This window comes from Vanacampus margaritifer, chromosome 1 (genome assembly GCF_051991255.1).
Source record: "Vanacampus margaritifer isolate UIUO_Vmar chromosome 1, RoL_Vmar_1.0, whole genome shotgun sequence".
In the NCBI taxonomy this organism is placed as follows: domain Eukaryota; kingdom Metazoa; phylum Chordata; class Actinopteri; order Syngnathiformes; family Syngnathidae; genus Vanacampus; species Vanacampus margaritifer.
In genome coordinates this window covers 62,722,292-62,734,901 of record NC_135432.1, presented here as the reverse complement: position 1 = coordinate 62,734,901, position 12,610 = coordinate 62,722,292, and the positions used below count along the sequence as shown (strand labels likewise).

Sequence of the window (12,610 nt, the reverse complement as noted above, 5' to 3'; positions counted from 1 at the left end):
GAATTCATGAGCTGTATACAGTAAAAATGATTCACCAACCAACTTATGCTACCAGACCAATTCGACTAACCGACCGCCTGACATAACGAGTTACCTACCTAGCTACCAAACTGGCCTGCATGGCCAATTTCCAACCTGGACCAAGCTAGTTCAATAACCAACCAACACAACAGACTGACCAATGCAACCTCCCAACCTGACCGACTGACTGACCCAACCACCTATCAAACCCTTCTGACTAACTAACGCTACCAAACAACTCAGCCAACCCAAATGATTGACTGACCATTCTAAGTTCGAAAGCATTCTAAATCAATAACGCGACCAACTCAACACAACTGACTTACCCCAATCAACTCTGCTGGCTAAGTAACTAATCAAACCAACCAATTCGACTGGCAAATGCAACCAACCAAACAATTTAAATGACAGACGGCCCAGTCGATGAACTCAACCAACCAGACTGACTGAACGGATTGATCCAGCCAAAGAACCAACCAACCGTCTTACCATCCAACTCAAACCAAACCAGCTAACTAAATCTGATTTGGTGTTCTATTTCCAGACTTTCTGGCAGTGAGGAAGAGGAGGAAGAAGGAGAATGGAAGCTGTATTTCAAGCTCTACTGCTTCCTGGATGTGGAGAGCATGCACAAAGAAGGAGTGGAGTTTGCCTTCATGTTTGAGCAGGTGGGTTACTCAACCTCCTACTTACTTACTGACCAGTCGTCCTACCCTACCTAACTGTTCTCCGATTAGGACAACTTTTGTCCAAGTACTGCCATCAGATTTTGTCTGTGTTTGTCACCTCACTCTTCCTCTCTCTGCAACCCAGGCCCACGAGTCTCTCATCAGCGGACACTTCCCGGCATCCGAAGAGACTTTGCAGCACCTGGCCTCCTTACGTCTGCAGTATCTCCACGGTGATGGGGCGGGCCGCGCCGGATGGAGTCTGGGGACCGTCTATCCCATCGGACGTCTCCGCAGCCGTATCATACACTCCACCAGCGCTACGGTGGGAGGAGGGACAGCTGATGGTAAAGCAGCCGCGGGAGGTCCGGGCGGTGTTGGCGTTGCGGTAGAGAAACGCAAGACGCCGAGCTTCCTGGACGGCACGCTGAGAAGGAGCTTCAAGACGGGCTCACTGAAGAAACAGAAGGTTAGTGAGGAGCAGAAACGAGAGCGTACAGACCTTCAATGTCTGCAATTTGATCAGTCAGTTGGACATGGCTGAAGTACACTCGAAAAATAGCTGGGCCAAAATAACCCAAATTGGGTCAAGAATGGACCAACCCAAGTTTTTTCGTTATTTAACCCAAAAGGTTGGGTCAAATTAAATTAATAGCCCACAAAACAACCCCCAAATTGATTTGTCTAGGTTATTCATTTGACCCAACTTTCAAATAAATAACCCACAAATCCACCCTTTGGGTTGGGTTATTCGTTTGACCCAACTTTTTGGGTTAGTTGAATTGGGTCAAAAATGGGCCAACCCAACTTTTGAGGTATTTAGCCCCAAATGTTGCGTCAAATGAAATTGATAACCCAGAAGTCAACCCAATTTTTGGGGTTGTTTCAATTGGGTCCGTTCCTTTTTGACCCAATTTGGATTAATTTTGACTAAAACTGATTTTAGAGTGTACGCTCTATGGGTCGAAGATAAAATCCTGGCCTGGGTGGGGTATCCCAAGTATCTTTGGGTCTTGTTCACGAGTGAGGGAAGAATGGAGCAGGATCCCGACCAGCGGGGCTAGTACAACGTCTGCAGTTACGTGGACTCTGCATCGGTCTGTCCTGGTGTCGGAGTTAAACTGAAAGGTCGGACTCGAGACTTTTCAAGCCTTATCTATGGTTATGAGCTGTGGTTTGTGACCAAACAAACAAGATCACTGATGCAAGAGTAGATCCGCTGTTGCTTTGCATCGAGAGTAACCAAATGAAGTGGCTCAGGCATTTGGTTAGGGTGCCTTCTGTTCTAGCCGTGTTCCACCGGGAGGAGGTTCCTGGGACTGTCTCTCAGCTCACCCGGAACCCCTCGGAATCGCCCCGGGAAAAGCTGGATGAAGTGGCTGGGAAGAGGGAAATGTGGTCCTCAGCGCTGGATGAGCAGAAGATGGATGGATGGATCTTAACTCATTCACTGCTTGCCCAGTTAAAATGGATCTTTAACGTCTATAGCCGCCAATGGCACTGAATGTAATTTGTGTTTTCAGGTGGAAGAGGAACAGATGCTGGAGATGTGGGTTAAGGAGGAGACATCGGCCACGCGCACCAGCGTGCTGGAGAAGTGGACGCGGCTGCAGGGCATGGCGCAGCACCAGGCTATGCTCAAATACATGAGCATCATCAAGGAGTGGCCCGGATATGGATCTACTCTCTTTGACGTGGAGGTGATGATGACAAATACCGAATATGTTTTCGCAATCGATTTATGTGACCTCCTCTTCTTTAGTGTAAGGAAGGCGGTTTCCCTCATGACCTGTGGCTGGGAGTGAGCGCAGACAATGTGTCCGTGTACAAGCGAGGCGAACCCAAACCTCTGGAGATGTTCCAGTACGAGCACATAACGTTCTTTGGTGCATCGCAGCTCTGCACCTACAAGATCATCGTGGATGAGAGGGAGATGTTCTTCGAGACGCCACTGGTGAATTGAATTCATTTTTACTTCATCATTTTAGCGGTCCGTCCTCTAATACTAAAATGTGTCCTTAGGTTGGCGAGGTCACCAAGATCATGCGGGCTTATATTAACATGATGGTGAAAAAACGCTGCAGCATCATGTCCGTCACCAGCGTTGCCAGTTCGTTTGTGAGGTGATTGCCTTTGGCCCAATCGGAGCCATCGGTTTTCCCCGCCGGCTAACGATGCGCATCCTGGACAGAGGCAGTCGCATCAGTCCCTGCCTAGCGTGGAAAGTGGACGCTGAAGCCACAGGGATCAGTCAGACTGGATTGGATACTTTTTGGGATCTTTTTTTTTTCATTCAAGCATGACACATGAACCTGGATTTTTGGAGGACAGTTCTTTCACGTACAGTACATTTCCCCATTTGTAGTCCTTGCATGTAGATGTTCGAGCAAAGTCCAAATGCTCTGATTTTCTTCCTTGTGGGCCTCAAGCACAACGCACCCATCAACTGTCCTGTCTTACTCTGACCCAGGACTCACAGGGCCTCTCTCCTAGAACTCGGGCTGAGGAGGAGGGGGTAATACATTAAAACATTTGAGGATGGTCTTTCGCACATGACCTAGGAGGTCTGCCTCCATGGACCAAGGAGAAGGGCTCACATATGGGAGCCACACCCCTCAGAACCCACCTCCTAGGACCTGGTGGTGGGTGTCCCTTCTTGAATCCAATCCTAAAACCTGCAGACTGGAAGTTACATCCTGTACCTGGGTTCTATATTCTAGATCCCCCAAAGATCTGTGGATGTAGGGACGGTCTTTCTCAAGAAAACCGCTGCAGGACCATGTTCAGGCTACCTCCTAGGATGTTTTGGGGGGGCTTCTCATCCAGGTCCACCTCCATGAACCAGTTGGTCTATTTGAAGATCCAGGGTTTTGCTTTCTTTCAGGACAGCAACCGCTAAGACTCAAGATAACTAGCTCCTAGGACTTGGTGGGGGGAGGTGAGGTCTCTTTCTGAACCTAAACCCAGAATCGAGGGAACTACCTCTAGGACTCAGGGGGTCTTGCTTCAGTAAGCGGGGAGGGGCTACCTGTGAAGACCCAGGGTATTGCTCACTTCCTGGATACCAGCCCCTTGGACTCAAGATAGCTAACTCCTAGGACTTGGTCGGGGGAGGTGAGGTCCCTCTCTGAACCCAACACCAGGATCTAGGGGAACTACCTCCTAGCAGTCAGTGGGGCTTGCTTCCAGGAACCAGGGAGGGGCTTCCTCTGATGCCCCAGATGCATGGCTCCCTTTTAGGACTCCACCACCTCAGGACCAATTTTGGGCTGCCTCCTAGGTCTTCATCTTAAGACCCAGTAACCTTCCCATTTAAGGATAGTGGTCTCACCCACCCCAAATTCCCAGCACCAATGGGGGCTACCCCCTAGGACCCAGAGGATGGAGGATGGGAAAGGGGGTACCCCCCTCTGTTGCACTGCCAGACATTCTGCTTAAAGTTCCTGAGCATTTCTCTACTCGTGCATTCGTCCTCACCCCATCGCAAATTATTAAGTTCCAGTGTTATTATTCTTGCTTGCTTTTGTCGCTCTGTGTCTTTTCTACGTGACATCACTTCTATCACATCTGTCGTTGAGGGGGTGGGGGTGGGGTCTCTTCTTTTCGGACAAGGGGGGCAGAAAAGACGATATTCACTCACCAGTGCCACTGTGTGGCCATAAAAAGAAACTACAGCCAAAATGGAAGCTGATTGGAATGCTTGGGAACGATATCAAGGAAGACCACCATTGTGATGTAACGCATTGCACTCACATGGTGTGTGCTTTGACTGTATATTCACACACGAACTGAAGCAAGTTGTGTTGTTTTTGTACTGTATATCACGTAATAAGAGTTATTATTGAATTTTGGGTGGTCCCAGCACTGTACAACCGATAGAGAATCTACACTAAAAGGCCATGTGACATCTCTATAGTGTAAGATATGAGCAATTTAAAGGGTGTCATTCACTGGCAGTGCTATTCATGTGAATCACAGGGAAACACAATGTTTGGATGAATTTACAATCTAAAAACTGTTGGGTCAAAAATAACCCAACTATGGGTCAAAAATGGACTGATCCTCTACTTGGGTCAATTTGACCCAACTTTGAGTCAAGAAATGTGTCTTTTAGTGTAAACTCATAAATATTGGTCAGATCCTTTACATGGGTCAAAAAAAATGGATCATTTTGTATAAAACAACCTTTGGGTCAAATTGACCCATAAAGTGGATAGGTCCATTTTTGATCCATAATTGGGTTACTTTTGACCAAACTGTTTTTAGAGTGTGCTGTTTTTTGTTTTTTTTTACTCTATTAGTATACACTTGTCTGATCATGCTGTTTTTTTTTCTTTATAACAAAAATGACATAAGTGCACCAATCAGCCTGTATGTGTTTCCATGTGACTTTTTGGTACTGCTATTGCTGTACAACACCCCCCCCCCCCCACGCTAATACATAAGTGCTGTGTGTGTGCATGTGTGTGTGTGTGTGCGCGTGCGTATGTGTGTGTGTGTGTGTGTACCATGTTGTATTCTAAACCACATTATATTGGAAAAGAAACGAAGAGAAGTAACAAGTGTATTCCTCGGAAATGAGATGTATTTATTTATATGACTAAGCAAACGATGGTGTTGTGATCGTGCGTTAAAGGGGAAGAAAGAAGAGCATGGGGATTTTAAATGGGAGGGAGGGAGGGATGAGCTTATGTATTTATTAACATCATTTATTGATGAGTGTGTTGATGGAGGAGGGCTGCGTTGTGTATTTAGAAAAAAAAATGCTGATTCAAAAGGTTCATATCATATTTCCTCAAATTATGGCATCAGCATTTTGTCGTTGTGATCCGCTTAAGACAAACGAGTCAATCGGTAGTTACTGCAGTTCATTGACACTATCGTTCAGCCCAATTCGGCTCTATTGCTAACCAAAATAGCAGCAACCATCGGTATGTAGTTCCAGTAGATTGAGATGTACCCGCTCCGCAATGTTGTTGTTCTTGGGAGCGATGCGCCTCCACCCATCCTGCAGTTGAGTAAAAGTAACGCCACCTCTGGCCACTATTTGAGGAAATATGATCTATACGAAACTGTGAAGAGACAGAAATATGGATTTTGCATAACATGAGTGCTGGTATGTGTGTATGTTTGGATAGTGATGTCATCGCATCATGTGACACTAAACACAACAGGTCGAGGCCATTTTTGTCGTCTATCAGCAGGTTGGCTGTATCTTCAACTTGAGAAATACTGAGGTCAAAACCTTCAATTTATCAGAGAATATTGACTTTTCCATTGTAATATTTCACTCTGCCTATTTCAACAGAATAGAACAACAGTGGATCCAGAAAATAAACACGCTCAATTTGTAGACTTCTTTTTTTTTTTATATATATATAAATTACAATCTGCATATTTCCGTTGGAAAAATAACAAATATGTTAGGAGAATCCGTTGACCTCAAACTAATAATTTGGTGAAGCACCTTTTGTCAATATTTGCAAATAATTTTTCATGCGGAAGCACTTCAAATGTTTCATTTTTTTAAATTTAAGTCTGGGCTCTGGTCTTCCAAAAAAAATTGAGCACCTCTTAAAAACCCAAGAGAGGCTGCCTTCAAGAACCCTTCGGAAGGGGGGATGAGTTTGAGGCATCCTCACTTTCTGTATCCACTGTAGATGACCTTACAGAACTTCAATGTGTTGAGTAATAGCTACAGTATTGCCCATGATGCATTGCACACTGTCTGATAAAAGAAGGGTTCCATCCCGCTTGAACTTTTGGCAATAAATGAGTGCAAAACTGAAAAAGCCATAACAACCTATAGGACCCTGAAGCCACCTGTTGTATGTGTTCTAGCGCTACACTTCTGTCTGTCTCTGATGTTTAATCCAACAGCAACTTCAGCAGAACGCAATCCCAGGTGGGGTGACGGGGAAAAAAATATCCTGCCATTAGCCGCAGGCGGCCAGCGTGGGTTTTATTATTATTATTATTATTATTATTATTATTACATTTTCATGTTATGCTTATTATCATCTTTAAACATTGTTCTTGTTGAGACAAAAAAAGAGAAAGAGAGTGATTTGTGTGTTATTTTTTATTTTGAACTGAATTTAAAAAATATGCTTTAATAAATTATGAGAATTGTCGTCTGATGTAAGTGGATTTTTTTTGTGACTGATATAATTTACATTCAAGTCACGTAAACACTTTAATCATCAGGACTTTATGGTTTAAAAAATTGTTTTTATGTGTTGTTGCAACACTATTGCGTCGTTGCAGTTTGTCCATTTTAATGTCCATTTTAAGACATGACAATATCTTATGGATGCCCTCCCGTTTGCACGCCCCTGCTTGACATGACATGACAATGATTTTTTTTTTTCAGAAATTATTTTATTTTTTTTTTTAAAGAGGGCTGCAATTACAATTGCATTTTTGAATTCAATTCTCTACTTTACGTTTTAAATTAAATTTATTGTATATTTGCTTGATACAACAAAAAAAAAAAAGAAATCCGAACAAAAACCTGATTTTCTTCTGTAAAAACTATGAACATTTATGAAAACAAAATAATTGTCCATATTTTTAATTGGATGACGCATTGAAAATGTCACCCGCATTTGCATTTCCTCGCTGGAAAGTAGTCACACACGCCTCCTCTTGTGTGTGCGTGCCAGAATTTTGGATTCTCTTCTGACTGGTTCCTCTCGGCAAATTCTCGTTAAGAACCCGAAGGAGACGGTCGATCTTTTTCCAACACACTCACTGGAATTATTTACACAGAATTAACGAAGGAATTATCAGGATGATCGAGATGGATTTAAGAAGTTTGGTCCCAGTTGTTCTCCTTCTTGCGTTCTCTTCGACGACAATTTTAGCCCAAACTGCCGCACCTGGTGTAGGTAAGAACAAACTGTTTTTTGTTTTGTTTTGTTTTTTTTTGCTATTTAGCGGCGTTAGCATAAATCAAAATATAAAGTCTTTTGGCGTCAGTGTCCTTATTAATGAGGGTAGAAGAAGAAATGTACGTAAAAGCTATTAAACACGTTGGTTTGTTAGTTTTGTTGTCGAAAACCTCCAAACGTGAACAATTCAACTCACGCCATGTTTTTGCTTGTCTACTTTTTTCGATATAACAAGTTTCTCCTTCTCACTTCCCATTTTTTATTTCCTCTTTTTACGAAAAATACTAATATAATGTAGCGCCATACAAACACACAGTGTATTTTTTTTAAGAGGACAGTTGAAAAAGTGTTGTTGTTTTAAATTGTTTATGGTGTCATTTTTGGTAACTGACTTGTAAGAAAATGTGTCTTGAAGCAAGCTATAGCTTAGTAGACAACAAAAAAAATGTTCCTCCACACTTTTGTCTCCATGGAGAAATTCCCAATAGGATGAGCAGGATTTAACACCCAAAGGGCCACATTTTGTCGTGGCACTTATATGAAGTAACGAAGTACAAATACTTTGTTGCTGCATCGTGTACTTTATTTGAGTATTTGTTTTTTTTTCTGACCCCATTTTACTTTTACTACCTCCATTTGAAAACAGATATTTGTACATTCCTCTGTGTGACTTTTTTCAACCTTATAAACCAGCAGCGGATGAAATCTTGATCAATTGATTGAGATCTTGGGGACTTATAAAACAGAACAAAGCAGTGTAAATGCTTGGGAGGGAGGTAAACATTAACGATGATGGCAGCAGATTCAGAGACGCAAGATATTCCCTATCCAGGGCCTTATTTGAGATCTGTTTGATGTTATCGGCCATAAGAATCATTTGTGGTGAATGTGAAAACAACAAGCTTATTGGGGTTATTTACACGTTGCTGTTACGTTGTCTGGTGAAGAGAAAAATGTCAACACTATTTGTTTTTAATCTTCTCCCGACACAGTTTGCGAGTCCATGAATGGGACCAGCTGCGAGCGGTGTCTGAACAACGTATCGGTAAGCAATCCCGAAGGAAGCTTTTGCTTTATTTGGTGTGTTTGTGTCGTGTAAAGGAAGTCGAAAGAGGCCAAATTCCACCACGTCCGCACTTGTCCGACCGGTTTGAGCACTAACTGATCTCGTTCTGTTCCACCCTCCTCCTCCACCTTCGTCTTTATCGTCAATCGTTTTTAAATTCCTCAGTAGTCATGAATCATTTTGTATTAATTAACCTTTTTTTTTTTTTTTCACACGCAGTGTTTGTGGTGTATCACAACCAGGACGTGTGTGACGTATCCAGTGAGGACCATCCTGCCACCGCATTCACTTTGTCCGCTCAATGAAGCTCGCTGGGGCTTGTGTTGGAGTAAGATGATACACTGGCACAATACACACACACACACACACACACACACACACACACTTGCTGGTCACTAGTTAACATTATGTCCAGCTATGCAAGAGTATCCGTCTGGCACACGGGGGCCTCTTCTGACTGCGAGTCGCTCGCCTTTGTTGCCGCCATTGATTGGTGAAAGAGTCAAGTCATTTGACAGCGCCCTAGGCAGAACTTATAAAAATAAATAAAATAGATATAATATAGCAAGACAAGAATAAGTGCAAATTTCTGCAGAAATTGCGTGGGAATGCTGAATGCTATTAGCTGAAAGCTAAGACTTGAATGCATGTGCTTATGAAAGTAAAGTACTAAAATGTGGTCCAAACGGGACGTGAAGCCAGGTACGTTATGGCTAACTTGACTTGAAATCATGGCTAATAGCCTGTTTATTTTGAAAAGTGTCATCTGATGCTGAAATTATAATTCATTCCCTGATATGATAGTCAGTTGGTAAACATGTTTATCACTTAGCTCTTTGACTGCCAGACGTTTTCAGAAAAGGGATGCCGTGGGTGCCAGCCGATTTAAGCATTTTGACTGATCTTTCAAGGTCCACAGAAAATTATGTGTTTGGACTATGGAAACACACATACTACCAAACGAAAGATTGGACTCTCATCTTTCATCAGAAAAAAAAGTTTGTTTCTACCTTATTCCGTTTTTCAGTAATCAACAATAGAAAATGGTTAATTTCACCTCTGTTTTGAAACAAACGTCTTTTAACGTCTTTGGCACTCCTCCCTAGGATTTTACTAAACGTTATTTTACGTTTTTGGCAGTCAAAGAGTTAACATAAAGGCCATCGATATGTTTGCAAAAAAAGAAAAAAAAGACAGCAGATGTTTTGGCAACTCCTTTTATTGCTGTTAAAAATGTGACTCAGCGTATGTTTACGCTTTCTCTGCCGCTCAGTGAACTTCCAGAACTTGATCATCACGCTTGCGGTACTGGGTGCCGTTGTCATCATCGCCCTGCTCGTCTGTTTGTTCTGCTGCTGCAAGTGTGAAAACTTTGGGTAAGTCCGGTAATGTACACTTAGCTAGTAGTGATTGTCAAGTCAGTTCTCAACAGTGTAAGTCGGTTATCTGAAAGCAATTAACACAAGAACCACACTGGTTCAAACGAGCTGTCAATTGGCAATTTTTAATATTACAGACGCTCCCCACCTTACGAACGAGTTACGTTCCGGACGATCGTTCGTAAGGTGAATTTGTTCGTAAGTTGCTTCAGTGCTATATTTTGTATTATAATTTATGTTTAAAGCCTATATAAGTATATTGAAGGTTTATATAAGTATGTTTAAGGCTTGTACAAGTAACCTGCATCGGTTTGTACTGAAAAAAAATTAATAAAATGGAGAGAATACGTACAGTACTGTACTGTACTACGTATGTTAGAGAGAGAGAGCGAAAGACACACACACAGTATGTACATGTACGTAATAAGATAAATAAAATGAAGTTTAACTTACTTTTGGAAGATGTACTCGATGCTTAAGGAGATGATGGAGGAGGAGGAAGAGGAGGATTTTATATCATGAGAGATTCTTCGTCGTCGCTGGAATCGGCTTCAAAAGTTATTTCCTGCTTCATGGGGACCGGCGTTTTCTTCCTCCTCCTCCTCGCCACGTTGCTCAGCCTCCAATGAGCTCTCACAGCGCCAATCGTCGGTATTAGCGGCGGAAAGAAGCACTACGCGCAATACAAAATCTAACTTACAGCATTTCTTTCCGAACATTTTTCGACATACTGTACGCGCAGAAATGTTCGTATGCACCGTTGTTCGCAACTCGAATGTTCGTAAGTAGGGGAGCGTCTGTATACTGTATTTTTCTCTTTAAAAAACACATTACACCTTGTTTTTTGGGGACACTGGAACTAATTGACGGACTTTCCATTTATTTCAATGGGGAAAGATTATTTAAGACCATTTTTAGTCTATAAGTGGGGGATTTATAACATTATGTGGCTGTAAATATAGCAATATTTTTCTTGGGAACCTTTGTAAAGTATTTGACGATGAAATTGTAAGCTCATTCTGTCTTTTTCTTTGTCAGATCATCAAGGTTCCTGGCCAAGATGGAGAGGCAGGGGAAAAAGTCAAGAACCAATCAGGAAGAAAGGTAACGAAAACTATTGTGTAAAAATCACAATGTATATTTTTAAGGCACAATTTTCATTTTTTTTCAGAACAGTAACATACATTATAGAGCGAAAAGGAAACAAATAAATGACAATGGAATATTGAGTATTGCCTCAAGGGTCATGGTGTGATTGTATGAATGTACATTTGAAAGAGAACATCCAAATGTCTGAGGTTCGTTTGCATTAAGTTCTGACCTGGGTTCCAAAAAGGCACTGCAGTGACACATAAACTGTATGTTAAAATAATAATTATCTCACCACGTCCCATTTATGACTACCAAAATTGTTCCAGGCAACATTATTTTTGGTTGAGATCATCTAGCATGTGCACGTCCCCTTTTTTATTTTATTTTTTACCCGTAAGTAGCTTGTGGTCATGTTCTGTCATTGATATTATCTTTGTAGGCGGGCCGAGATGAAACAAAGACATGACGATATCAGGAAGAAATACGGTGAGGCCTCTTGCTTGCTTGATGATGCTTTTTTATTTATTTTATTTTTATTTTTTAACAATACTGACATCCTCACTTTGTGCGTTTCCCGCTAGGCTTAAGTGGATCAAATCCCTATTCCCGATTTGGATGAGAGGATTCGTACACCGGGACTTTATTGAACCAACCCTTTTTTTTAAATTATTATTATTATTATTATTAACGCAGCAATGAATTAATGTTAAACTTCCATTTAATGATTGTACAGTAGATGCCTCTGATGTCATTCAGCCACAATGAGGACGAATGTTGTGTGATGAGCCAAACCGCTGTAAACAAATGCTACTGCCCCTTTTTCCACTACACGGTTCCCATTCACTACTTTAACATCCTCAAAAGCAGGTACGACAAGGTACATGTGACACCTGTTGTAAATGAATTTTCTATGGAGTGGATTCACTTCTTCCCCCCCCCCCCCCCCCAGTATATTTTATGACCATATGCAATGTTTGTTGGCCTATATCCAGTCTTACATTTGTACTATTTTTATTTTATTGTTCTGTTTGGCTCCTGAACAACCATTCCTGGAAGGAAATCCGTTTTATCTTTGAACGAATATGAGGAGCTGCTTGGTTTAGAATTGTAGCATTGGGAAGTATTTTTTCCCCCCTTTTTGTCTGGTTTTAAAATGTTTCTTAATTTAAGCGAATGTGATTTATTCAGTCGTTGATACTGCTTCTAATGACGCATGTACTGTCGGAATTAAAAGTCTAAAACTGACACCAACCACACTTTGTGTTTTGTTTGTGTGTGTGTTGAAACCTTTCACATGTTGTTTTCCAACAAACACAAGCAATAAATACATCTCATTATAATAAACACTGACAGTGTGAAGTAGGGTACACAACCTAGACTGGTCATCAGCCAATCACTTTTTTTTTTCCTTCAGATTTGTTAACACACTCATCTCTGGGGTGTGCTCAATTCACAACACATTTACTTTTGCTTTACATGGACTTTAAACAT

At 41.8% G+C, this 12,610-nt stretch overlaps 2 protein-coding genes across 3 annotated transcripts in view; both read left to right on the top strand.

Annotated features, from left to right (window-relative positions):
- myo10l1 (myosin X, like 1) overlaps positions 1-6,829 on the top strand; it is a 40,045-nt gene extending 33,216 nt beyond the window's left edge. For both annotated transcript variants that reach the window (XM_077559984.1, XM_077559983.1), the window contains exons 40-44: positions 566-689; positions 835-1,158; positions 2,213-2,389; positions 2,452-2,643; positions 2,712-6,829. In XM_077559984.1, coding sequence (XP_077416110.1) covers positions 566-689; positions 835-1,158; positions 2,213-2,389; positions 2,452-2,643; positions 2,712-2,816 — 922 coding nt within the window. In that variant the 3' untranslated portion in view covers positions 2,817-6,829. The remainder of the gene's footprint in view (positions 1-565; positions 690-834; positions 1,159-2,212; positions 2,390-2,451; positions 2,644-2,711) is intronic.
- Positions 6,830-7,305: 476 nt separating this feature from the next.
- Positions 7,306-12,364, top strand: pttg1ipa (PTTG1 interacting protein a). Its single transcript, XM_077559975.1, has 7 exons — positions 7,306-7,579; positions 8,575-8,627; positions 8,868-8,976; positions 9,922-10,024; positions 11,066-11,131; positions 11,559-11,605; positions 11,701-12,364. Exons 1-7 carry the CDS (start codon positions 7,483-7,485, stop codon positions 11,736-11,738), a joined length of 513 nt encoding a protein of 170 aa, XP_077416101.1. The 5' UTR covers positions 7,306-7,482; the 3' UTR covers positions 11,739-12,364.
- Positions 12,365-12,610: the final 246 nt, after the last annotated feature.

Coding starts and splice junctions, on each gene's coding strand:
- pttg1ipa (XM_077559975.1), top strand. CDS start 7,483: ATGATCGAGATGGATTTAAGAAGTTTGGTCCCAGTTGTTCTCCTTCTT. Junction 8,977..9,921: donor TCGCTGGGGCTTGTGTTGGA/GTAAGATGATAC, acceptor TCTGCCGCTCAG/TGAACTTCCAGAACTTGATC. Junction 11,606..11,700: donor CGATATCAGGAAGAAATACG/GTGAGGCCTCTT, acceptor GTTTCCCGCTAG/GCTTAAGTGGATCAAATCCC.